Here is a 27,372-nt window from a genome sequence, read left to right as displayed (position 1 = left end):
GGTGAAATATCATACAAAAACAATACGAGAGTGTACATGTTGCGTACTTCTAAATATCCTGCTCAACCCCAATACATTGATGCATTAGGTTGTTGTCGTCATTATTAGAAATAAACAAGTACGAAAGATAAGAGAATTGGCACATTGGTCTAGTAGATTCGTTATTGCAACTGCGCCGGCCTGGAAGCTCAATTCTGCAAGAAAAGACAACCGCCATTCTCAGCTAACTTTTTTATGATTCGTAAAATGAAGATAAATGAGAAACTCAGATCAAGCAATGTAGCTACCCAGCACCGTCTTGGCTTGGTCGTCCAGACGCTCCTGTGCAAACTGCGAGATCCGACCGCCATGCTTCTTGTCCGCCTCCTTCAGGTATGCACCGACCCACTTCTTAAGGTCAGCACCGGTCTCGGGCCAAGGGTCCTTCTGCTGCGGCTTGATGGTGTTTAGTGGAGTGAAGCCAACACCGAAGGACATTTCCTCAACGTCCACTTCGGTTGCAAGGTCATCCTTGTGAGTCACATCAGGAGGAAGCTCAAGGAGCTTGAGAAGTGTGTTGCAGGTGAAGCCCCATCCCTTGGCGTACCGGGTGGCAAAGGCTTCCGAGTTGGCCAGTGTCTTCGTGAGGGAAAGGACGGCAGTCTTGCGGTCCAAGGGACGGGCAAGCTTTTGTGTGTCCTGGAGAATGACGTTGAGGTAGACAGGAGTGAACAGGCTGCAGATCAGAGGTTAATGTCAAACCCAACGAGGAGAGCTTGGGGCGAGTGGAACTTACTTTTGTTGCACCTTCTCTGTCACCTGCATGATGAAGTCGGGGTCGTATCCTTTGTCATCGTGGGCAGTGATGAAGTGGAAGAACCGAACGAAGCGAATGGACAGGTTCTCCGTCTTGGAGTTCTGCAGACGCTGCAAGATGATCTGCATGATCATGATGAAGTATTGTTCCAAAGCGGCCCTAAAAACCAAGTCAGTGTATTGTTCCAAAGTGACGCTGGGTGTGGTGGGACATACGGCGGGAAGGCTGCGACCACTGTCTCGAGCAGATCGAATGCATAGCCCTCGTTAGCCTTGGTGGAGACGAGCTTCTGGAAGATACCCAGGATAGGTTCAATTTGATTGTGCTCAGCAATATACTGGGCCCCACGGGGAATGATCGAAGAAAGCAAACGAGCAAGAGCAGGAATGTTTCCTCGAGAATCCCACATGACAGGCATTAAGATGGGAGCAATCAACTCCTGGTAGTAAGTGGGCAGGTTAGCGGCCGAGTTGGCCTCCAACAGGGCAGCAAAGAGCTGGAAGACGTATGGCATGAATTCTTCATTAAAGATTAATTAGCATGGAACGGCAGGACATATTGGAATGAGCTTACCTTGCACATCGCCCTGAAGGATAGCGGCGAAGGGAGCATAGAGAGCCTGTTCGAGCTTGTCGGGATTGGCAGGAGCAGCGTATCGAACGAAAGCACCCATGGCTTCGAAGAAGAAGTAGTAGAATCGCGGGTTACTGGGGTTGGAACTGATGATCTGGGTGATAGTAATGAAGCGTTGCAGCACAACATCAGTGAAAGGAACCACACCCTCACGAATGACAACCAAGACACGCATCACGCATCGCATCAAGAACTCGTTCTCCTGCACCTTCTGGGGAGCCGGATCCCTCTGGATAAGCTGGAAAATGTGCTCCAAAAGGTCATTAGCGAGCGGAGTGATCTCAGTCGGAGGAATGACTGGCTGGCCCTGGCCATCACTGAGGAACAGAGCTCGTTCCACGGCAATTGCAGCATATGTGTAAACAACGTAGTTGGGAGAAGCCAGGTGCTTCACTAGAACAGGGAGTACCTGTTGCCATTGCTCCTTTGTGATGATGCTTCGGAATGTGTACAGGTACTTGATGGCATCGACCTTGAGAATAGGATGAATGCCGTCGTCGGAGATCAGGTCAGCCGCAAGGTGCTGCTGGAAAAAGTCGGTGATGCTAATCAGGCTGTTGGTAGCTGTGACACCGTGACTTGAGGTTGCCACACCCTTGGCTGCGACAGCGGAGTAGAGATAGATGGCTGTATCCTTGGACTTCCAGTTGGACGAAGGGTCCTTGGTGTATTCAGCGAGATAGTGCTCGGTGTACTTGAGAACCACCTTCGTCACCGAGGTTTCAAACTTCTCGGCCAGGCGTCGGAGGAAGTCTGTCGCAGCACGGCGGCGGGTCTCACTATCAGACCCTTCAAGGTCTCTTCGGATGAACTCAATAGGCTCGTCCTCGAAAAGCTCCTCATCAGACTCACGCAGGCTCACATTAGGCAAGATGACCTTCTCGATGATCTGACCCAGGGTTTCCTCCGCTTGGAAAGCGGCGGCATGCTCGGGCATGCTAGCCACTGAAGTCAAGAAATGCAGGGCTCGGCTCACAAGAATATCGTACTTGGTCTCCTGACCGATAGTAGTCAAAAGACCCCACGAGCTCTGAATGAATTGGCCAACCTCAGGTCCGAAGGCGTCGAGGAACTTCTGGACATAAAGAGTCAAGACCTCGAAAATTCCAGCACGGACGTACTCCAGGAGACCTGCCTCCGTATCGTCATCGGTGTGAAGCAATTGGTTGTCGTATGTCAGGTATTTGTGCAAAATGGTCGCAATTGCGGAGATATTTTCTTCGAACATGGGGGGAAGGTCGTGGCAGGAGAGGTCGTAGAAAAGCTTAACCATTAGGTTGAGCTGGGTGAAACCTTGAATCAGGTTTTCTTTGTTATTTTTATTTTGCTCGAGGTAGCTGTCCAGTCCCTCGATCAGGGCCAAGAATGGGTTACCGAACTTGTTGAGAACGTGGTTGATCTCGATGTAAAGCTCGTTGGATTGGAAGAGCGGTCGCCAGCGCTTGAAGATGGAATGCGCAACCTGGAGGACACCAATGTTGACGGCAGGGTTGGATGGCGATAGTTTCGAAACAAGGTCCTGCACGGAGAAAAGCAGGGTTAGCTCGGGAGATCGAAATTTAGCAGCAGCCCTGATCACTTACATCCACAAGAGTATCCCATCGCTCCCAGAAGTCACTGTCGGCAATCACACTGACGGCCTCACCAAGCTGAGTCCGGATCGCAGGAGGCACGGAGATCATCAAGGTGATCAGCTCGCGCTTGATGGTCGAAACCTCATCCAGAGGCAGCTTGTATTCTCCATCCTCGTTGGTCCAGCTCCGCTTGATAAAGTTCTTGAAGCACAAGGCGCTCGCAAGACGAAGGTTGTTGGGCTGGGAGTCGGACGCCGTAATCTGGAGGAGCTGTAGAGAAAAGCCGGGCTTCTGTTCTTCCTGACGAAGGGCGTTCTCGGCTGGAAAATTCCAAAAACACAGTGAGCGACTGATTCCATCGTGATCAATGTGATGTGATTGCCTTACCTTCCTTGTTCCGTCTGGGATCCAAGCTCGCCTCCAACAAAGCTCCAAGAGCCTCCGCCATTTTCACCGGTACGTGGGGTATCAACACAAGCGAGGGGGAAGAGATTAGAAGAGGAAGGAAATTGATCTGGGCAGAATTCCAGAGTAGGATGATATATGCAGTCCACCAAGAGGCACAGATGGAATGTCACAGGGACAGCAAGGGTTGGGACACAGCAAAGCTCACAGGACAAAGAGCATAACAAATAATGAGGGCGTTGATAATTGTACGGGCAGCCCACTGCGTCAACACACTAGACCCAATATGGTTAGAACATCACATGTTAAGCACTACTCCTTATTAGGAGTTGCTGGTGCCTCAGGCATTTTTAGACTTGCACACTGGTGCCTTTGTGCCTGAGGTATCAATACATGACTAAGACCATGGCACATCCATGGATCCTAGGGCTAGCCGGAATGAACTTCGGATAGTCGATGTATAGTCTCATGTTGAGGATTTCTTGTCTTTTACCGAACACATAACGAGCTTGCAGCTCAAAATATGATTGAAAGGTAGGCGGCCTTCCAATATGGTGGTATTATGAGCCATCTGGACATAGGTATAAATATAGTTATGAAGGAGTCTTGACAACGTGGAATGAACCTTGCAGTTGGGAACATACCAGATGCCTATCAGGTTAATTCAAATAATTACACATCACTGAGGTGCTGATTGGTTTATTTAGATGTATGTATTGCTCCTATCCTTCCGAGGCTCTCACCACGTGGACATCGGCTAGATTCCACACAGAAAGACAATGCCCTCAAGGAGGAGACGAATGTCTTCTTAAGGCAATTGTGTAGTTATCAAAACAGGACCTGTTGTGGCGGAAATAAACTTCATATCCCGTATGACGTACAATTAACCATGCAGCTTCCAGCTCCCAGCTCACAGATGAATTTAAAATCTCCGATTTGTCACGCAGGAAAAGCCACTGTACTACCTCAACTGCAGATCACTCACGTGGAGTGCTGTACAGTTCGGCGTCTCCGGTCCCGGTGCTTTCAGCTTAGCTGAAGTTGCCTTTTTGACTAATCGAGGTGAATAAGTACTAGTCATCCGAGAAAACTGTCATCCTTCTACATCCCTGGCTGCATGGCCACCTCCTTTTCAATAACCCACAAACTATTGCATGCTAGCTATAGGAAATCCTGACTAACCATCAAGATCCACTGTCATGCAAGTAAGAATGCTAATTTCCTGTTGGCGTCGAGTCATGTTCACATAGGCATATCCACATGTGGACCAGGCGGAGACGGCTTACATAGCTATAATCTCCTAATTACAGACAGTTTTCCGTAATGACACTTGCGTATGATAATTTCATCTTTTCAACACGTGGCTGAAAGATCCACCTGTATTCTGGTGGCTTGTGGAGGCTCTTGTCCTAGTCAATTTGATAAATTATCCGGGGAAAGTGGCTGGATGTGTAACTTGAATTAGCAAAAGAAAAGGGTGGCTTATGATGTTAATTCCAATATCATGTCACTTAGTGACGCTTGAGGTAGAATTCTGCAAGGACAATTGACCGTGATAATGCGATATTTGCTGATCTTGAAGACATATAGCCGCTTCTGGCTGTCACTCCGGGGAGATCTCCACTGGCCACATTGTTATGGACATGTGCAACACTCCAGGTACACTCAATTTGAGTTAGAAATATTGTTCTTTTCAAATAAAGTTGTTTGTCAAGGGCCCTCCAGAGACCCGCCTGAATTGAGGCCTACGAATAATCGAGCTGGAGATGCTGCGACTGCCACTCGTATACATTACATGCCGTGGGGCTAATTACTAACGCATCCTCTTTCGTATCCAGGAAGCCTCATTAAATCTCTGATTGCAGATATCGGCGTCTATGATCCGGAGCTTTTCGTTCTGGGTGATACCGAGGCCGCCGGGCATGGGCTGTACAACGTACGCATCGGACCTTGAGGGTGTTTGTTAGGTATCTAGCTTAAGGCTACAGGTATTTATTTAACCCGAATATCCACGAGCTTCCATATTATTATGTATTGTATTTGAGATGCTGATTGCATTTTCAATCCCCAATAGGGGGTTACTTCTCATGAAATTATGAAGACTGTGTTTTCTCCCACAAGGGCCACTTCTGTATTACATAACCAAGGAGAGATTGGATCTCTTGATCTTCTCAAGAACCCTTCATTACGCGTCAAAAAGCGGATTATCATGCGCAAAATTCCTTCATTGAAAGTTACATGGATCAATTTTCGTGTTTGGCGGTGGTACATGTAAATACAGGATCGTCCCAAGGTCCAGACGAAGTGCACATCTTCCCCGCCGTGGCGACAGCGATATGCAGCTATGAAACCATAATCTGTTTGTCGCCTGGAAGATAGGAAAATTACACGAGAACGAATGTTGCGTTCAGGGGTCCGGTCCCAGCTGTGCAGTGTATGCAGCTGAGCCACGGTCTCCAGATGGGTCTGGGAAATAGTTACCGAGCACAAAGTACGATGCAGATATCCACAACTCCATCTTCTCATGATTTGGAATTCTTCGACTTGCATACACGCACCTTGAAGCTCCGTCTCAAAATTAAGTTTCGAATTGACATGATGTAGCATGTTGCTTTGGAATGTCTTGTTTTTCTTCCCCGCCGATGTCGTGACAATGACGAAAATGAAAACCTTGGAATCTTTCATATTTGTACGTACAGTATTACTCGAATTACACGATGGATCCTGCTCACCGAACCATCGCGTATCTCCACATATGGAGTACACGTGAGTGATGTTGATCATCTACCATGGCGGGAGGAAGAAATTCGGGTGGCGCACATTTCTGATGCCACGCTATTCCGAAGCCCCATTATTCGCGGGAAGGCCACCAAGGTTGACCCGGGAGTATTATATGAACTCGGAAACATCAAGCCCGACAGAGCTCTCAGTGGGCAGGTGCTATGTATGCGCTATTTTTAATTTTCATAGAATAAAGGAACCGAGATCTCATATCGGGGGGGAGGATCACAGTTCGAGGGCAAGGTTCAGATAACCGATCTAGCGGAAGGAGGCAGCCAGTGGCGCTTGTTTATTTAGCAGCTTTTAATTTCCTTGACACCAGATGAGGGGGTGTTCGGTATCGGCAGAACTATGAAGTGGAGCCCTGAGTGGGTCTGGAGTTCAGCTCGCCAGTCCGCTGCCCTTCCGGATTCGCCTTTTCTTGCCCACACTGACGAAGCGGATCTTGGTGCAGCGCGGGTGGATCCGCTAGCCTTCCGTGCGAAACCAGTTCGATTGTTCACCCTCCCTCCTCTCTCCACACGCCCCATTGTGCTAATGCACGTCGATTAGAGAAGTAAGGTGAGAATTCAGCTCTCGATTTTTTTTTTTTCTTTCCTCTTCTGTGCGGAGTCCACCGGAACGGGAGGACAGGGGTTAGGGGGTGATGTGTTGGTTGAGACGCTAAATCTTCAGCCCCCGGTCCAGATCACATTTGCTCCCATGGTTCCCAGGATAAGCGCCGCTGTCACTTGCCCAGCCTCCCACGGGGAACTACACACTTTCCTGCCAGTCAACTTGATGACAAGTGGCCCGAGGGGTAAATCGTTCGGCAGATCGGGAGCACTGTTATGGGGCAGACGGAACCCAAGTGGAGCTAATTTCGTCAGTAAACCTGCATGAGTTCATAAGGATCCATTTCCGATCGGCGATGGCTGGTGCTGGCGGGATCCAGTCATCGAACATCCCGCTCCCAAAAAAAAGGACAGACAGGTGGATGCCAATCGATCAAGTGTTCGTCCGAAACAGATCAAGGGCCAATTTCCCGCCCCAGCCTTGGTCGACACTGACGACCGTCACAGGCTTAGACATCTGAAATGACCCCCGCACACTGAAAACCCATTTCGCTAACCCCGGTGTCCAGCCAGCCCATGCGTGCACGGTGCACAACCTGTCATTCCAGCTTTGGCCGGCGCATGCGGGCGGGCGCCAAATACCACACAAATGACACCACAAAGAAACTAGCTTGTGAGAAATGCCCGTTTCGAGCTTAGCGAATGTTTCCCTTTGACGGTGACTCCGGAGCTTTTGTGAGAGCTGGCCAGATTGTCGAAATTGAGACCGAATCGATGTGGATTCAGATGTGCCGTCTTTCATCATACCTGGATGATTTATGGGGCAAACTAGTACCCTAGGTGGATAGGAGAAGTTAAACTATCCTCCATGCAGTACTGTAGCCTTGGCCTTGCAGATGCCATTGAGATGATCCACATGGCTGACCACCCTTTGGGAACATAACCTGTACAGACCTGAAATAATACGATACAATTACTATACGAGCATATCTCTTACCTGGGAGAAATCGCCCATTGGATTCTTGAAGCCCCGGAACCACCACCATGCAGCTAACGACTAATGCACGTTATGGCTTTTGCTTTGACAGCTATTGACAATGCGTGCAGGCCCGTTTTGGGGATTGAATTGCCACCTTGGACTCTATACTTTCAAAGATAGGGAACCCGTAGCTATGGCTCGGTAGGTCCGTGTACTGTAGAGAGCTAGTGGGTGTGGAGAACATGGTCCAAAGCTGAAGCTCGTCCCCACTTGATGATACAATCTGTAGAAAAAGACGTATTTCAAGTTTAGCAAGCTACAATACACACCTCCACCGGGTCCATTCCTAAAAGGAAAGGACTAGGGTTCGCTCATCACCGCCACGCAGGCTGGAGCTGCTACAAAAGCCGAGTAGACCCCCGTTCTTGCAGAGGATCAGGTCCAGCTTTCTATTTTATTTTACCCTCTATTGTGCTTGAATGCTCCTGTACATCTAAAAACTTTCCGCATCTCGCACTGAGACTCATCGCCGGTTTGTCTCGAATACTTTGTTGCTTCAAGGGCTGCTGCTCAAAAGAAAAATATTTATCAGATCCTAATCATCCGCCACGAGAAACGCCTTCCCCAAGAAACCATATTGATACCAACACTCGACAAAGAGTCCCGATCCCAACATCTATACCCAATCCTTCGACTCCCTCCTCAATTGAACAAACAACCACCATGGCTCCTGGTCTTGTTTCGCCCGTCCCGGGTAACCTCTCCTCTTCCTTCTACAGCGAACGTCCCGGTAACTCTCGCCATGCCTCTGCTTTCTCGACCCACTTTGACAGTGACACCTTCTCTCAAAATGGTCGTTCTTCACGCCGGGAATCGGGCCTTGTCCACCGCAATATGAGCGGTGTTGGAGGCTCCAACCTCACTAGCCTGGTGCACTCCTTGTACCAGCGCAGTGGTAACGAGCTTGGTGCTCATGCGTCATCTAGATTGATGAACAGCAGCTATGAATCCCTCAAGGAGTGGATCCGCGTTCAGCGTATGAGCCACCTGCCTCCCGAGGGAAGCAACTACGACAAGGTCCTGTCCTGGGCACTCCTCTTCATTGAGCGTTTGCACCACTTCGACTCCAACATCAACAAGTTTGCTGGCGACAGCTATCTTGCCACTCAGCTATCCTACGGCTACTGCGGCATGCTTCTTGATGTAAGTTGACCTGTCTCAAAACCAATTGGATATGTCAATGTTAATTACTCTTTTCTACAGCTCGGCAAGGAGAATGCTGAGGCTCTGATGACCTCCTTTGGCTTCTTCTACAGCACCTCCTCTTCCCTTGTGAACCTCCTTGAGCGTACCGAGCTGTTTGATGTCTCGCAAGAGATCAAGGAACAGCTCATCTTGGCTCTGGCTGACTTGGTGACCCTGGTTTCCAGCGTGTCTACCCACTTCCACCAGGCCATCAGTGGATTGACCAAGGCTTCTGTCTCTGTTCACATCTACGACACCTTCCCCGGTCAGATCCTTGCGTTCCGGGAGCGCTGCAGCAAGATTGCCGAGGCCATGTGGCGCCACCAGCTTGTTCGTGAGAACATTGGTGCTGAGCGTGTCTCCGTCGTTCGCGACGTTCGCTCCTGGTTGGCCCCTGAGGACCGCGTTCTGGCCCACCTGGCCGAGAACACCTCCCACCTTGCCCATGAGCGCGAGGAGATGACCTGTCTCTGGGTCTCTCAGCATCTGACTAACTTTTTGAAGAGCCAGAACCGCACCCTTGCCATCACTGGTAAGCCTGGCTCCGGAAAGACGGTCACAGCTTCCGTCATTATCGATCGTCTTCAGGACCCCATCGCTGGTGTCTCCTACAAGACCCTCTACATTCCCATCAATGCGCGCGTCCCCGCCGAGACCACTCCCATTGCTATCGCGAAGACTATCCTGTACCAGCTCTTCGAGAAGCGCATTGGCAACACTGCGCTTCTGCAGATCATGGGCGAGGCTTATGAGCGCAGCAAGAAGACTGTCGACGCGGCTCAGTATGAAAACATTCTCTGGACTGCATTGGAGCGTGCTCTCAACGCTGCTCTGCAGAACGCTAAAGAGCTGGTCATTGTCGTTGACGGTGTTGACGAGGCCACTGGTGGCGAGGCTCCTTTGCTCCAGAAGCTGCTTTCTGCCACTACCCATGCTACCGGCGTGAAGCTGATTACCCTGGGTGCTGAGAAACCTAAGGCTGCCGAAGGTCTGGCGCACTTGCCGATCACCGAGGACCGCATTGGTGATGATGTCTCCACAGTTGTCCGTGCCAGCTTTGAGGAGCATCAGACTTTCTTGGACCTGCCAGAGATGGAGCAGGAGATCATCATTGATCAAATCACCGAGGGCTCTCAGGGCTCCTTCCTTTGGGCCAAGCTGTGCTCCAAGCGTGTTCGCCAGGAGAAGACCCCCGAGGCTCTTCACAAGGCCGTTGAGACTGTCGTCAGCAGCAAGGTCACCGTCACAGACTTTGTCCTGAACACTATCCAGTCCCCCGACGTCAAGGACGAGACCCGCCAGATCTTGCTGTGGCTCGCCACTGCGGATCGTCCTTTCACCTTGAAAGAGCTGACCCTTCTTTCTGCCATTGATGTCACCAAGCAAACCATCACCGATGGTATCGTGAAGCCTCTGGATTTCCTGCGCCCTGTGAACAGCTTGGTGTTCGTGCAGGATGGTCAGGTGTACTTGCGTCACGGTCTGATCCGCACCTCTATCCTGGACATCCAGTCCAAGGGCAAGTTGGTGCCTTCCGTCAAGGACCGTCACGCTGACTTTGTCACTCGCCTCTTTATCTACATGAAGAACGTTCTCCCCGAACAGCACGAGCCATCTCTTACTCCGCTTGATGGCCACGACACCACTTCGTTTGTGCAGAGAAACCCCTTCCTGGACTTCTGTGTCCGCTACTGGCCTCGCCACCTGACACAGACCACCGTCTACACTACCGGTGGTGATGCCCCTACTGCTAAGGAGTTCTCCAAAATCTTCCCCGCAACCATCACCCTGTTGCTGCTCCAGAACACCCTGTGGCACACCATCATCACCCCGACCTTGGTTACTTACCAGACCATTGTCACCAACTTGTGCCGCAACATCCTGTCTCCCAAGCATGCTGTGACTCTCCAGTCTATCATCACCCTGGCTTTCCTGCGCCGCGACATCAACCTGATCACCGAATCTATTCCTCTCTTCTACGAGATCACCATCCTGAGCCGTGATCTGCTCACCACCAAGCACCTCGTCACCATGAAGATTGCCAACATCTTCCTCGAGTTGACCTCGAGTCAGACCACTACCTCCCGCACTGATGTCATGATCAAGCGCGAGGAGATCCTTCTGCTCGTTGTTGAGTGCTACAAGATCCACTACGGCAACTCTTCCGAGCAGGTCGTGAACGTTCTGAAGACCTTGATTGAGCACTACCGCATGACCAAGGAGGAGAAGAAGATTCAGGAGATTACCACCATCATCACTACCATCACCACTGGTTATGAAGCTGGGGATGGCTCCCGCGGTGATCTCCACGTCCATCTGAAGGGCCACAAGCAAGAAGAGAACGAGAGTGGCATTCTCTTCATCTTGGATGCCGAGGAGGATGAGTCGGTTGATGAGAGCTTTGACTACGAGGCCCTTATCGCGCTGGCTGAGAAGTACCGCGCTGAAGGCAAGATCATGGAGGCAGAGCGTATCTATGTTGAGATCTGGCAGCGTGCCAACCGGGAATGCCGCATCCAGACTACCTCTTTCTGGGAAGAGATCAAGTTGAAGGCTGTTGTCGCCTACTCCAAGTTCCTTAAGACCGAGAAGCGCGAGTCTGAGGCCTCTTCCATCCTGTCCAGTGTTTGGGAAGAGCACCGTCACACCAGCCTAGCTCTTTCCGAGCAGTCTTCCCACCACTACGAGGAGATCGCCACTGTGATGGCCTCTGTTGGTCTTTCCGCTGCAGCTCTATCCATCTACAAGCAGGTTGCCCACTACTTCCAGAGCACCAGCCAGACCAAGTCTTCCCGCTTTGAGCAGATCCAGAAGAGCATCTCTAGCACTTCCGAGCAGGTAATCAAGTCCAGTCAATCTTCTCACTCGAGTGTGTCTGAATCCACCATGGAGGAGATCATCTACGAGTCTTTCTCCTCTCACAAGTTCGACGAGAGCTCCTTCACTGCTACCTCCACTTTGATCGCCCAGTTCACTGCCCAGCACCGCTGGAAGGATGCTACCCGGGTCATCAAGAAGGTTCTCCAGGGTCTGTGGCCCACTTTGTTTGCTCCCTCAATCGAGGATGTGGTTCTCCCCGCCCAGAGCACCGACAAGGCCATCGAACTTGCTGAGCGTCTCAGCCGGTGTTACCACTACCGTCGCCGCTTCGCTCGTGAGGAGAACATCCGCATTCGTGTGTACCGTGCCGTCCGCGCTGGACGTCCTGTCGATGACAAGGTGCGCGAGCGCGTGACTGAGGATCTAATTCGCTTCTTCGAGCGCAACTCCCAGCCTGACAACGTCATCGCCACTCGCCAGGAGACCTTGGATGATTACATCAAGCACTATGGCCGTGACCACCCTGTTGTCATCAAGACTCTGTGGACTCTCGCTGAGCTGACTCGTCCTCGTCCCATCTTCGTCGAGTACTACCAGCGTATCATTCGCGCTCTCAACAAGGACGCACCTACCTGCAAGCCTGAGGCTCTTGAGCCCCTCATCCTCGTTGCTACTGAGCTCTGGACTCAGAGCCGCTACTCTGATGCTGTGGCTTACTTCACCCTGCTGTTCACCACCTTCCTAAGTCAGCCCAAGCAGCCCCGCTTCGAGAACCCCTCCTTCGTTCAGGAGATCTTCACCCGGTACATCCACTGTTTGCGCTCCGTTCGCACTGACTACAACGTGATTCACAAGGTCACTGTTGACTACCAGTCCAAGGTGAAGACCGTGTTCACAGCTACTGCTTCGATCACTATTCAGGCTACCCTCACCCTTGCCAAGGTGTGCCAGGAATCCAAGCGCTACGAGTCTGACGCCATTGCCCTTTATGTGGAGCTGCTCAAGCTTGGCTCTAAGGAGCTTGATCTCGATGAGATTTCTGCCACTTTGGACGGTATCTACGAGGAGCAGGCTCAAATTGGCATTCACTCCGAGTCTGCCTCCAAGCAGCAGATTGAGACTGCTTCCAAGATCCTTCGTAAGCGTGTCACCTCCATTCGTGAGAGCCACGGCTGGGCCCACGAGGAGTCTATCTCTAAGATGAAGGAGATTGTTGAGTTCAACTACAAGCACAGCTCTGCCGAGTCTGTCCACAAGGAGCTGAAGGAGTCAACCATCAACATCTTGAAGGAATCTACCTCGTCCACCCTCCTTGTGTCTGCTGCTATCGCCATTGCCAGCAGCTACATCTCCACCAACCAGGTCCACAAAGCTACTGAGATGTCTGAGGAGCTCTACCGCCAGGTTGTTATGAAGGACACCACCAACATCAAGAACTCCCAGTTTGACTTGACCTCTAAGGGTCGCCAGAGCCTGGTCTTCCTCGCTCAGCTTGAGCACAGCCTTCGCCAGCAGACCACCAGCATCACTGAGATCCTTGCTTCCTTGACTACCGAGTACGTCTACTTTGAGGAGTTCCGCAGCGTCACCTCAAGCAAGACTGCCAGCTTCCACAGCGTCTCCCTGTCGGCTACCCGCCTGTACCACTTCCTGCGCCGGGCCAACCGCCAGGTCGCTGCCACCCATGTCTTCAACGAATACGTTGCCTACTTCGTGGCTACTGAGGGCAAGCGCACTAAGGTGACTGATGCTGCCCAAGTCAAGATCTTCCTGACTGTTCTCTTGGATCACTTCCAGAACCACCAGTCCTCGAACTTCGTTCGCTCGGTTGGTATTGCCAGCAACTTGCATGTCATCAAGCTGCTTGAGTCCAAGCAGTACGACGATGCCTCGAACTTGGCCCTTGCCGCCTTCTATTACATCTCCGCTCACGATGTGTTCCGCACTGCCGAAATCGTCAAGTTCGTCTTCACCCTTGGTGTCTTCATCACCGGCCGCACCATCACTCCCCAGCCCGATGCTGCCACTCAGAAGAAGCTACACAGTGTCTCCTCCACCATCATCCAGAAGGTGCTCGGCGTCATCAGCGATCTGAAGATCAACCTGTCCCAGATCAGCCTGGACTACTTGAACATCCTGATCGGCCTCCTTGGCGAGCAGCAGGACTACAAGACTCTCGTCTGGCTCCTCAGCGGTCTCTGGGCCAGCCGCAACAAGCAGGTTACCTGGCCCGCTCAGGTCACTCTCAGCCTCGCCCGCCGCTTCATCCTTGCCCGCTACCTCGTCGGCGACTCCCTCAAGGCTGTCCGTCTCACCGAGGACATTGTGTACAACTGCCGCCGCGTCAACGGTCCGCTCCACTCCAGCACTCTGGAGCTGTCCACCCTGCTGACCCAGCTGTATACCGGTATCGCCCAGCGCTACCAGACCGCCAAGAACGGTCAAAGCATGGCCAACAAGTACTACAAGAAGGCCGCTGCTGTTCACGAGAACCTGCTCCGCATCTACATCGACCCCGCTCTCGCCGAGATGGAGGGTGGTCTCGACAACAGCTTCAGCCACGATGGATCTGCTTATGAGCTGAACATCGAAGAGACCGCTAGCGGCTCTGGTCTTTCTGAGGGTGAGCACGTTCGTCAGCACCTCCACCTGCTTAAGCTTGCTGTCCAGCGCCTTGGCGACTGGCCCAAGGAGTACGCCGAGTATGAGGCTCTGAACGCCCAGCTCTTTGCTGAGTTTGGCTCTGACCTTAAGGGCTTTGAGGGTGTTGAGAAGTGGAACTTGAAGGGCTTCGGCTCCGGCAAGTCTTCTGCTAATGATGATGTGTTGAATCTTGAGACTATCTCTTGGGAGATCGATCTTAACCAGCCCACTTACTCCGAGGAAGAGGAGGAGCTTTGAACGAATTTTTGATCATTTTAAGCGTTGATTTACATCTGTTACTATTTCCTGCATAACTTGTGGAGCAGTATATAGTTAGCTGGACCCTAATCTGTATACCGACCTGTTCTTGTTCAATATCTTTTTCATGTAGAGTTGTAAGCCATAGTGACTGTACATACTTCTAGTGTCCTGCCCAGTCTGTAGATTTCTATTGTGCCCAGCTTTGCCTTTAGGGCCCTTGCACTTGGTATGGATCATATCTCGGCTGCCCAGGTAGATAACTGAAAACACTGTCTGCACATCTGAAGGTTGGCATTCAACCTTGGGCTTTAGCTCAAGGTCTGTGGTTAACTCTTAACATTTTAGTGGTCTTCCGCAGCTCATGATTCCGGGAAGATGTATAAGAGCAGTCGCTTCCGACAAAGACATTCCCGAATATTACATAGGAAAGTGATCCGCAAGCCCTAATCTGGGATCAAGCTGAGACCGAGATGGCCAGTATAACTGTGGGACCTAGCCAATGTTGTTGATACTGCTCCTAAGTGCCTCCAAAGGACTTTGGGAATGAGAATCGATCCCGGTGTTTGATTCCTGCCCAAATCAGTTTTCTTTTTCTGATGCTTAGCGGTGTTTTTTCATTTTTATTTCCATTTTCATTTTATTTTTGGATTAGAGGGCATCTTTCTGCCTTTAAAGTAGTCCCCGGTAATTCATCATGGTTTAAACAAGACTCCAACTCCTCTGAAAACTCTGAACGTTTTCCGACTAGATGATGGGGAACGTCATGAATATCAACGAATCATAGGTGCTCACCGCCCCCCACCTTAGCTGTGGAGTCTTTTGCCCCAACTATTGGGCGGTGAACATACTTGATGACCTATCAGGTGACTTGGGCTGGAATAACCTCATTCCCCGTTATTCCCAAGACAATCTTTTACACCCCCTCTCTTGTGCCCTAGTTTGCACATTCAAAGATATCACACCTTGTGGGGCAGTGCTGTGTCGCCCATATTGCACCTGTGACTCCTGCGCAGCTCCTCAATTCCTTGTGGCTTGCTCCACCCGGGTCCCGCTTTGATATCGACTCCCGAATCGTACTTTTGTCACGACTCATTTTGCGTCATCCCTTATCCCTGAATGTACAGCGCATTCCTTTGAGAGCTACCCTTGTGGTATATAGCTCTTCTTAAGCTATCTTATCAAGGTAAGGTCTTCTGCAGGGTCTAGTGAAGTGACTCATTCACATATCAGCTCTCCTGATCGCCCATCACCCACCCATGTCATGCGACCTTTCACGCTGATTGTGTGACACGGATGAACAGATATACCTCCCAGCCACGAATATAGCCTCCATCTACCGTCATAAGGCGGATGTCTTCCGACGATGCTCCATCAGTACCCCAAAACAAACCTTCTTCAACTAGTTTTGCAGATGTGTTCAAAACGTTAGCCGTTGGTCGCCCGAAATCGCACTCCCCCGTATCGATCCCGGAAAACAGCAGCGATTCGACATCACATAATCGTCAAGTTCTTGGGCTCGAATCCATGCATCGAGCAAGTGTGGTGTCCAGTTCCTCGGACACTCCGAGTGCTCCGGACATTGACAATTCCTTTCGGAACTTGTCGCAGAAGCAAAATGTCATCCACGCTATCGATGAAGCTGAATCTATATCCAAGTCTATCTCATGGTTCACTCCGGAGCAATCAGTGGGGCTATGGGAAGCGGCGGAGTACCTATTGCATCATGAATCTCCTGATGCTCAGAAAAGTGGGGCGAAGCTGTTGGAAGCAGTTGCGGCTCGTCAGGATCTAAGCCCGTCGGCCAGGCGTTTGATATTCGAATCAATTGCTTGCCCAACTGAAGCAGATGTAATTGCCTCGCGCGTTCAGTCACTGATCTCGTTGTCGGATCATGGCCGGAAACTGGATTTTACCACCACATCCATCCTACACATTATCTCTTCTTGGATTGTACCTCTTTATGGGGTCATCGCCACGGCACGTTCCAAGACGAAGAAGGGAAAGTCGGGCCACCCGAACGGCGTCGTACATGAAGAGATTGTGCTTGGAGATCTTTTGCAATTCGCAGTAGATTTGGTTACACTACAGCGCAAACCTCCGACTCAGGAAGAAATCGAACTGCTTCTCACGGAGACTTTCGCCGTTTGCAAGAAGACTAGTGTCGCAAATGATATTAAGAATGCGCTATCCGTCTTCGATGCCGTGATCGTCTATGCAGACGTACCTGACAAGAGTTTTACTCCTCTCCTGGAAGTTCTTTGCAGCATCCATTCTTCCGTCAAATCTCTTTCTGGACCTACTTCTCGATCTGTGCGTAGCTTGGCCAAATCTCGAAGACAGTCAGAGATGCTCAACACTCTTCATGGCTTCATGAGACAGAGTTCTGATGGTGACTCCTCCCGCAATTTGAATGTTATCCGTGGTACACTTTACGTCTTTTCTGATCTTGTTCACGCCTACGGTCAGGGCGGCATGCCTCAGATTCCTTTTGAGCAATTGATCGACTCGCTTATGATCGTTGCCCACAAGGACGACCGCCGGGTTGATGCTGAGATCCTGGACCTGTGCCTGAACATTCTGGACGGAGACTATACAGGTATCGCTCTGAGATGCGATTGGACAAGCTTCATCAGTCTCCTGGTTCTTTGCTCTCGGAGAGTCTTCCAGGATGCTGAAGATACGGTCGCGTCGCCAACAAGCCCACAGCAGACACCTGCCAAGGGTACGCACGACGATATTAAGTCGAGCATTTTGGCAGACATAATCCGGATCGCTTCGGTGATAGAGTCTCTCTGGGAACAGCTCAACAAAGAACAAAGACATCAGGCCGTCCGGTTCTTAGCGAAAAGCCACCAGCATATCGAGCCTTCTCAGTCTGAACTTATCATCAACATGATGAGAGAGGATCAGTTCTGCCGTCCGTCTGAAGGCGCCGTTTGGGTGAAACGTTGTCGGGACCTGATCGAGCGTTTTATACTGCCTCGAAAGCAGTCTTCCGATATTCGGATCATGGCCCTGGATACCTTGAAAGAATCACTTTCTGGAAATGAATGTCTCATTTTCTCCGAGGAGCATGGCCTTTTAGATCTCCTGCTGCAGGATTTCTCGGCTGAACATGATTTGCTTTTCTTGGAGTCCTTGGTCTCCTTCCTAACCGAGCCTGCTATGCAAATAAGCGACGATAGCGTGTTCAAACGCTTAGTGGACATAATTAGCTCGCCGATGAAACATGACCTCATCAAAGATGATCCACGGCATAGTTCGAGCTATGCACCTTCATCACGCCGTACGTCTACAACGAGTGTCCTGGAGCTGACCTTAGCGAACGTATGTGCCGTGGGTCTTGTGAAGATGATGCTCCGTGCCTTGAATTATTCTGCCACAAAATCTGTTATTATCTACGAATCGCTCTTGGGAATCGCTCAGTCTGCAGATCGCCCAACCGATTCCCGCCTCACCGTCATGAAGCTGTTGTTCCGGCTTCGGTGTGACTCGGCTGGTTCTGTCTCCGTGGTATCGACCTCGGAGGGTGATTTTTTAATGAATGTGCTGGGTCGCAATATTGACGTCGGTTCTAAAACCCGAGGCCCCGGCGATAGTCCCTTGAGAGAACCTCAAACCGAGAACGTGCCGCCACTTCCTACCAGCAAACTCATTGGCAAAGATCTCCCAGCCTCCGTGTTGTCCAAATCGGTTCCAGCCCGAGGCTCAATATCTTCTCGCTCGTTGAGGCTGACACCTCCAGTCTGGACCTACGCTTTGCCGCAGGTTCTTCCCGAGCAACCCCCTGGAGAATCTAGTCCACTAGTGTACGCCCACACACAAGCTGAAGCGGAGGCTCAGAGCCCTGTTAGTGAGATCGTCCCTGCACAAGTGGGTGTACTGAAAGTCAATATGTGGCTTGAGGTCGTGATCTTACTGCTGCAACGGGAAACCGACTGGGATGTTTACAGCTACGTCCTCACACACCTCGGTCCTCAGCTTGCTAACAAGGATTTTTTCAAGAGCTCCAGTCCTCAGATCAAGCTGCTGCGCAGCATTCTGTGTGATCAAGTCAAGAATGAGACATTTCATGAGCCTCCTGGACCTACTGGTCTGAAAAAGAGCGATGTGGCTGCGTGTATCTTTGATGCGTTATCCATGCTTACCAGCTATCACGAGCATTTTGCCAAGAGCGAAGAAGATGATCTCGTCCGAGCTTTTATGTCGGGAATCATTGGGTCTTGGGGTGCCACATCTCGTGGCTGTATCCAGGCGCTTTCCCTTTGCTGTCATGAAATCCCAGCGTCGGTGACAAAGTCTTTGATGAGCATTCTCGACAGAATGTCCAAGGTCATTACTATGTCAAACCTAGCTGTTCATATCTTGGAGTTCCTAGCTCTCCTTGCTCGTCTGCCTGACGTCTACATCAATCTGCGCGAAGAAGAGATTCGAACTGTTTTTGGTATCTGTATTCGCTTTTTACAGACCTCGCGGGAACAACGTTACAAGGCTACCGAATCCCCCACCCGCTCCTCTCCGCAAGTTCCATCCAGACTCAGTGCTGGTGCACGAGAGATTGCGACAGGCGCGGCAGAAGCCGCGGACAATTTCTCAGCTGATGCCATGTCTAGTTACATCATGAGCCTCACGTATCATGTGATGATATTCTGGTATATCTCTCTGAAGCTGCAAGACCGTGCCAAGCATGTCAACTGGATCACTAGTCGACTCATTTTCCATGACGAGCAAGGCAAAGAGGTGGTTGAGGAACAGAGCCAGGTCTTTATTGACTTGATGCAACGTGTTGCCTTCTCGGATTTGGGCGAGACTGTTCCCTTCGAAACTTTCCCTCCCACCCCCGAGGATGGCCCAGTGTCCAAGAAGTCCTGGGTTGTAGGCCTGAGCATCGTGACCGTTGAGACTGCGGGTGTGTCTGGGTTGACCCAAATCTCGAAACGCCAGGCATCTGGAACAACCTATATTGTGTACCAGCAGCGAACGGCACCTGTTCTACCACATCAGGTTCCTCCGACACCAGATGCACACTTGCACTCTGACGATATGCGCACGGCAGTTCTCCCCAGTCACATCATGCTTCAGATGACTACATCGGCCTTTCCTACTCCCATGGTGATACAGCCTATTCCTGTCCCTGAGGACGACATCACTCGCCGGGCGATCGGTAGTTTTGATAGAACCGATATTGTGGACGGGCATCGCGTTGGAGTCGTCTATCTAGACAATGGTCAAAACAAGGAAGCCGAAATTCTCGCCAATACGGTTGGTTCTCCAGATTACGAATACTTCTTGTCTGGCCTAGGCACGAAAGTATCGCTTCGGAATGCCCAATTCAACACCCAGGGCCTGTATGCCGACACCGATGGTGAGGCTACTTATGCTTGGCGTGACCGAGTGACCGAAATTGTATACCACGTCGCGACTATGATGCCTACGAACCTTGAGCACGATCCTGCATGTATCAACAAGAAGCGAAACATTGGCAATAACTTCGTCACCATCGTTTTCAACAAATCGAACCTCCCTTTCAACTTCGACACGATCCCATCCGAGTTCAACTCCATCAACATCGTCATCACTCCTTCCAGTCGCATTGCTTATGATGAATCCGGCGCCGCAAAGGGAGAAACGGACCCGGAGAAGCTCTACTACAGTGTGAGAGTGATGAGCAAGCCCGGATTCCCCGACGTTTCAGCCGCAGCAACTCCCAAGGTCATCTCCGGCAAGAACTTGGCATCTTTCGTCCGCATTCTGGCTCTCAGCGCCTCCTCCTTTTCGCTCGTGTGGAACAACAAGGGCGGCGAACATACTTCATCTTGGCGCGCCCGCCTCCGGGAGATCAAGAAGGTCCGCGAACGTGCCTTGGCTGCACAAGCTCAAGGCTCCGAAGCTGCCGAGGGCGCTTACCCCGGCCTACGCCGCAACACGAAGCCAAACATCTTCTCCGAAGAACTTCCTACGCGCAATGCTCCCGTGCGAACGGATGCCTCGGAATGGGAATCCGCCTCAGAAGGCAATATTCTCCAGAACTTGGATTTCTCTCGCTGGGGCCGCTAAGTGCCTTCCACCGAATCCTTCATCCTTTCTCTCACCTACTTTCTCCTTTCTTTTACAAATACACCAACGCGGACTCTATTCTTCTCCTCGTCAGACATCTACGTCATGCTCAACCACCATCCCAGCTCACTCAAAAAAGAAAAGAACGACAGAATCTCACTACGAACGAACCCAAGTCACGATTTCATGTACATCAATTTGCTTCTTGTAACGCAGCACGGCAGCATTTGTGAATACCCCCATTGCCCCCAAAAGTTACGTCTTGTTTATCTTTTTTAGGGCGTTTTTCTTTGGAAAAGCTTTCTGAGCCTTATCATTTCTTATCTTTCCTTTAAGAAAAATAAATTCTCTTACATCAAGAGGGCTAAGGCTCTTGAGAATCAGATAGCAATAGCAATACAAAATCTATGTATGACGATTGATTTTTGTTTCTATTATAAGTAAAGATGAGAAATAGGTAAAATGTCAGGATATATTGATTCTTTATGTAAATTACATGTAAATTTTAGACAAGACAATGAAAATAGAAAGAGGGAAAAAGTGGGAAGATTGTAGACATCGGTAGTCAGCGGGATGGGAGATATCATCTCCAGGATTGATGGATTTCATCAAAATCGATTCCCAACCCGATATTCAGATTTTATTAAAAGCTCAAGCCTTCAAGCTGAACTCCTTCACCAGCCAAAGATTTCACCAACGCTGACAGTGCTAAATCGCACACCAGGAACAGCAAATACCAAAAGGACTACATCAATAACACCCAAGACAATAGAACCCATCATCCAACGGGGGCTGAAGATGCGGTAGAGCATTAGGTGGCGACGGAGGTGACCAGCCCACATGGTGGTGGCAACGTTGATAGTAGCCAAGTAGAGGACGTGGGTAGAGACTGCCTGTATGACGTCTGAGAGAAGCTTTGTTGCCGGGTTTGCGGGTTTAGTAGTAGAAGAGGAAGAAGAGACACGGTCATGTGTTTGCAAAGGCCGTTTCCAGAGGACGGTGAGTGGGACGGCAAGGGCGGCGAGGATCTGAGCGCCAAAGGTGTTGAGGATGACCAGCAGTGGGGACCAGGGATATTGGATTGTAGAGAGGGGGATGAAGGCGGTTTCCCATTGGATGCTGCTAAGGGTGGCTTGGTGGCCTGTTTTGAAGAAATAGAATGATCCTAGGACGCCGAGTATGACGGGCCCAATGGGGGAGTTGGTGAGAGTGAGGGCATTTGTGTCGAGGATCTCGAGGAGGGAGAGAATTTGCCAGAGGAGCAGGGCGAGTGCGCCTTGGCCCATAGGCTTAGACATGAGGATGATGGCGAGGGCAAAATTGATCACCATGAAGAAGAAGCGAGTGCCGTACATGTTGCCGAAGCCGAGGACGGTCACGGTTGTACGGGGCTTCTGCTCCTGGCCGACGATGTAGGGAGTTGGGGGCGCGTTCGGGTCTTCTTGGGGTTGGCTCACGCTGATGCTGACACAGGGCTTGGCATAGAGGAATGCAGCTGTTCCTGCAGCGAACGCCAGAGCAAGCACCAACTGGGCAAGGAATACGCGGAGTGATTTCAAGGTTTCCTTGCTCAGCGGGAGCCATTCGCCATCGTCGGCACCTTCGAGCATCCAAAAGACCGAGGTAATGAAAAGACCGAAGCGGAAAGCGAAACCAATCCACAAGGTAGCGTTATCTTCGTATGACTTGGAGCCAATATAGAAGGACCGCACGACACTAGGAAGGAATAGCATGACCACAAAGGGGATGACGAGCTGCCAAGGGGCTGAGGTGGACGAGGTTGAAGAAGCGTAGTAGGTTGAGCGGCAGAAAGGCATCTGCTCTTCACGACACAGACGGGAGAAAGATGCAACGCGGCCCAAGATAACAAAGAGAAGCGAATGGTATACGCCCAGAACTCGGTCGGGCGTCGATTTCTGGCGCATAGACGAGATACCAGCGCACACACCAAAGGTTGTGAGGAAGAAAAGCAGGATTTCATCCTCCCAGATGGTATAGGAGTTCGATGCGAATCCAATAGACTGGGACACAGTGAAGAAGAAGGCAAGCCATCCCCACATGCCAGTGGGAAGGGGCACAGTCAACTGCGCCGACTTCCTAACTAGGGCGAGAAGTCCACCAATCATGCTTCCACTAGCAGCGGCCAATATGGCCAGGTCAATCGCTCCCATGTCAGTGAGGCCAGACAAAGCCAAGACGGTACCGGCCGCCGCGCCCACACCAGATCCAATACCAACAGATGACAAAAGTTTGGAAGTGAGATCAGTCCGGTCTGCTTTCATGCCACGAGCATACAGAACCAGCAAAGCAATGCCACCAAGAAGGAGCACGACACCTTGGATCATGCTGGGAACATCGAAGCGGGCCCAAAGTCCGCGACAAATGTCCAGGGTGTGTCGCTGGTACTTGCGGTAAAGGTCATAGCTAGCCCGTACGTTAGTTGACTTCGAAGTGAAGCCCTTAGAGGAAGACTTCCACTCTGCATCCGCAGCAGACCAAAGATCCAACGACTCATCGTCGTCACCTGCCCCGTGGGTGGTAGTGTATTCATGCTGGTATCTCTTGATCTGTGCCGCTGTCAACCGGTTAACAGCCAGCAAATTAGCCCAGTCGTTACCACTCGATCCCGCAAAGGCTTCCTCAATGGGAGAACCCAGGTTGTTGAACGGGACCGGCATGCCCAGGAGAAGAGATAGAGTGGGAACAAGGTCTATCTGAGGGACAGGACGCTCTCGAGCATGCTTAGGTGGAAGCAAAGTCTCCTTACTGGTACGTCCAAAGATTCCTCGTTTAGAGTACATCCACAAAGCCGCTTCGACTTCGTCGTCTGACTCGCCACCGTGGTCACCCTTGATATCCATTCCGTGATCGCCCATGACTACCAAAAGGGTATCATCATCTAGGGAGGCGATGATATTGCGAATGACCTTGTCCATCTCCTGGAGCTTACCAGCCATGGCAGCGTGGTTGGGTCCATAGCGGTGGCCGGCATGATCAACACCGAGATAATGTCCAAAGATCACGTCCCACTTCCCCTTGTTCTCGGGACGAAGGAGTGGGAATAGGTGCTCATTGACGCCATTGTCAACGGTGTGTAGATCCCACACGTTGAACGAGTCGTATGGATGGGTGAGGTTCTCATCAAAGTACCCAGGAAACAACGATTGCCAAGTATCGTCGCCAAGCTGGACTAGTGTCTTCCCGGCGCTGTGCAATTGTGCAACCAGATTGTCCTCATCGATGGCAGTCCCGGCGAAGTTGGAGCCCGCATCAATGAAAGTAGGCAGTGTGCCGGTAGTCAAGCCCTTCAGGCGCTGCAGGGTCGTAGTCGGTGGATCGGCGATGAAGGGCAACAAGAACGCATTAGCGGGGTTCTTGACAGCCATTTCGTAGAGAACCGGAATGTTGTCGTGGAAGAGGTGAGCTTCTTCGCTTTCATCTTGCGAGGCGAAAGGCACCGTAAAGTCGTATCGGAGAGCGTCAATAATGATAACAACGGCCTTGTCGAATGATTTCTCATGCCAGCACCCTTTTCCGTTTGTATTTGTAGCGACTTGGTTGTTCGAGCCGTCGAAAGGGAGAACATCACATGAGGATTTGTTATCCAGTACCATGCGCGTAAGAAGGAAACCCTTGGTGAAGAGATAGATACCAGCAAGATGTAATAACCTAAAGGCGATAGCGTTCCAAAATTAGTCATTGCTCACTTCGAAGCACAGAGCTCTAGAGAACCATCTATCACACTCCACAATAACTCACAATATCCATGTTAATACACCCAGCACACCGAAGTGCTTGCTCTTAAACTCCGACTCAAGCTGCAGGGCCTTGAAATCTGGCACACCACTTTGTTTTCCCTTTGATGAGGGTTTGGGTCCGCTAGGCGATGCATTGCCCCCTGCAGGACCTGAAGGTTTGGGCGCCATTTCTGGCAGCTATCTGGACTAGCGACAGTCCACAATTCGCGATGACAGGCTGGGGATGCTTTGATTGCGGCAGGATATGCAGGAGGTCGGAGAGCGGGGCGGCAGCAAAGGCGTGCACGGGCGCAAATTGACTCGATGGGAGGGAAGCCGTAAACAGCACGGGTCCAGACGATTGACCCGCCTTCAGCAGTCGCAAAGGGGAAGCGAGGGAATGAGCGTGGTGGATAGGAGTAGGAAGGCGGTTTTGCAAAGGTTTGCCCCTGTCTGTGCTCTGCTGGCGAGCGGCTTCCCGAGATGAAGATACTAAAAGCTGCACATAGCTTGTAAAACTGACAGTGCTCAACCCAAATGTAAGGAGCGTCTGTATAAAAGGCGAGAAGAAATGCGAATTTCTGATGTCGCGGAAGCGGCGGGTTGGGGAGAGCTCCGGATCGGCATTTCTGATTGGCCGCTTCTCGGGTGGACTACACACAAAGAAATATCTACGAACTACTAGTTGATTACTTGGGTGAATACTCCATTGTTCAAGTGTCAAATAAAGTGCATATACTTGCCTAGGTGCAAGGAAAGTGAAGAGGACTAAATACATACATTATCCAGCTGCCGGAAGTACCAATAAGGCACAAGAAAGTAAGGGGACATATGAGCGGGTCCGTATAAGGACAAGAAAATAGACGCCGCTTTGAAAAGGTGTAGATGAAGAAAGGAAAAGGAAAGGAAATAAATCAAAGAATTGCCTTACGTCTTCCAAATACCCTAGGAACGTAACAGGGTTGAAGACAACATAGACCGCAAGAGTGAAACGCCATGAGAAATAGAAAGTGAAAAAAAAACATTGAAACACTCCAAGTAATAAGCGGCAGGCCCTCGCTATACACAATCCGGTTTTCGACAGATCTCTCCAGAGAAACAACAGTATATCTTGCAGGATAAGAGTTCCCCCTCGGAGAGCGAATTGCTTGGATGTCAACAAGCAATGAACGGCCAAAGTATGTGCAAGCCACGGAGGGGGGCATGTTCGAGAAAAATAGGTATATGGAAAGGGAAGGAGATGAAAAAGAGGTTCGCCAAGATGCTCGTCATGCTTTTGGGTCGTCGAAGTGAAAGTTGAGTGGTGACGGGCGGAGATTGTCATATGTCAACGGCGAGTGGCGGGGATAATTATTCGCAAGTGAAGTTCGCCGCAATGTTCATTGACATTAGGAGTAATGTTCTCCCTTCTCCTTTAATCCACCCATCCGCTCAAGATCGAGGGACTGGAAGCGACCAGTGTCAGTGGTCTGGTACGGAGGCAGGTCCTCATGACACGGTTCAAGACCGATACTGCCAGCATCGCTGATGCGTACCACGACCATGCGGCCGGATTGGCGCTTGCCAGACGCATCCTCCTCTTCAGGGAAAGTAATGCGAATCTCGGGTACCGGACTGGGTGGGGGGCTGTCGGAGTTCTGCATCAAGCTTCGCTTTTCATCATACACGAGAACGGAGTCGGACTTGTTGGTGGTAATGGTTAAGCGTCGTTGATGCGAGGGGCTCTGGCCGTTGTGAACAGGGAGAATAGACTGTTTCTGGGCTTGACGCTTGCGACGGATGAGAAGAAGTCCACCAACCAAAGCGAGCGCGATCAAGATGAGCACCAGCAAGGCGATCAGCAGATCGACCATAGGACCGGAAAGACCATCATTGTTGTTGTTGTTGTTGTTGTTATTGTTATCACGAGCCACAATTCGGGGGATGATATTGATCATTTTGTCGATCGGGTTTGTCGGATGTCGATTGTCGATGGTTGATTGTTCGAGACGAAGGATCGAGACGTGTCGTGAAGTGTCGACAATGATCGACCAAGTTAAATTCCAAAGAGCGTCGCGGATATCATCCGGGGTTGTATAAAGAGATCGTAGGAATGAGCACTCGAAAACGTTAGTCGCGGACAGTCGGGGTCGAGGCTGGTCGGGAAAGAATGGAGGTCGTAGGAAAGGGAGTGCCTAATTCGACCGAAAAGAATGAATGGCAGCACAGCTGAAAGAGTGAAGCTGACACTGCAAAGAAAAGAATGGAGGGGAAGAGAGGGATGTGGTTAGAGAATGGAGGAGAGGAAAGGGGAAAAAGGAAAAGGGAGAGCGGTTAGGTTGCACTAGTGCGCACAAGCCTAGACCTGACTTTGCTTCTCCAGTCCAATTCTCTTTATTTTTGGATTTGGGTCTTTCCTGTTCGCCCTAGACTCATCAGGGTCTAGCTGGTCGAACGGGGCTCGTGTTTGTCCGTGATTATTACCTCGGTCATCCAATCGTAGGGCAATGGTTCCTGGGCGCGCGGCAGCGGTGCAGCGGGCGGCGCGTTCTCACTGGTCAATGGGAAATGATTGGATCCACCGAACTATGCCTTTTGTTTTGGTTCCTGTCCTGTGGCCCCCTGAACCATTACAGGCATGCCTAGAGACTATCAACTAGCTAGGTATGCGCATAAACTGGTATCGAGATCAATATCGAATATGGTTCCATCAGGCCTACCCTAACAGTGGACGCCTCTTATGGAAGATATTGGTATGTACAGTACAACTTACTCGCTACTAGTGGAACCTGAACGTATGTAAGCTGATGATGCAATCGGTAAAACAAGATTCGTGCACACGAGCAACGGTATATTAACTTAGGGTTCTAGATGTTGCAGACCTTTATTGTGGGTCACCTAGATAGAG

At 50.8% G+C, this 27,372-nt stretch overlaps 5 protein-coding genes across 5 annotated transcripts; 2 read left to right on the top strand and 3 right to left on the bottom strand.

Annotated features, from left to right (window-relative positions):
• Positions 1-270: 270 nt before the first annotated feature.
• On the bottom strand, positions 271-3,451 carry N7484_000321 (uncharacterized protein; the record flags this gene model as incomplete). Its single annotated transcript, XM_057110742.1, has 6 exons — positions 271-715; positions 776-955; positions 1,012-1,315; positions 1,370-2,948; positions 3,013-3,323; positions 3,391-3,451. 6 exons carry the CDS (start codon positions 3,449-3,451, stop codon positions 271-273), a joined length of 2,880 nt encoding a protein of 959 aa, XP_056977968.1.
• A 4,994-nt stretch (positions 3,452-8,445) lies between these two features.
• Positions 8,446-14,688, top strand: N7484_000320 (NACHT domain protein; the record flags this gene model as incomplete). Its single annotated transcript, XM_057110741.1, has 2 exons — positions 8,446-8,925; positions 8,986-14,688. The coding sequence occupies 2 exons, from the start codon at positions 8,446-8,448 to the stop codon at positions 14,686-14,688; spliced, it is 6,183 nt and encodes a 2,060-aa protein (XP_056977967.1).
• A 1,353-nt stretch (positions 14,689-16,041) lies between these two features.
• Positions 16,042-20,748, top strand: N7484_000319 (putative GTPase activating protein (Tsc2); the record flags this gene model as incomplete). Its single annotated transcript, XM_057110740.1, has 1 exon — positions 16,042-20,748. One exon carries the CDS (start codon positions 16,042-16,044, stop codon positions 20,746-20,748), a length of 4,707 nt encoding a protein of 1,568 aa, XP_056977966.1.
• A 674-nt stretch (positions 20,749-21,422) lies between these two features.
• N7484_000318 (mannose-ethanolamine phosphotransferase GPI13) lies at positions 21,423-24,674 on the bottom strand (the record flags this gene model as incomplete). The annotated part of the gene is made up of 2 exons (XM_057110739.1): positions 21,423-24,417; positions 24,508-24,674. 2 exons carry the CDS (start codon positions 24,672-24,674, stop codon positions 21,423-21,425), a joined length of 3,162 nt encoding a protein of 1,053 aa, XP_056977965.1.
• Positions 24,675-25,873: 1,199 nt separating this feature from the next.
• On the bottom strand, positions 25,874-26,422 carry N7484_000317 (uncharacterized protein; the record flags this gene model as incomplete). The annotated part of the gene is made up of 1 exon (XM_057110738.1): positions 25,874-26,422. One exon carries the CDS (start codon positions 26,420-26,422, stop codon positions 25,874-25,876), a length of 549 nt encoding a protein of 182 aa, XP_056977964.1.
• Between the last annotated feature and the right edge of the window lie 950 nt (positions 26,423-27,372).

Source organism: Penicillium longicatenatum (genome assembly GCF_028827895.1).
Source record: "Penicillium longicatenatum strain IBT 33135 chromosome Unknown contig_11_segment0_segment0, whole genome shotgun sequence".
Taxonomy (NCBI): Eukaryota; Fungi; Ascomycota; class Eurotiomycetes; order Eurotiales; family Aspergillaceae; genus Penicillium; species Penicillium longicatenatum.
The sequence above is the reverse complement of the archived record's forward strand: the minus strand, read 5'-3'. Positions and strand labels throughout refer to the sequence as shown.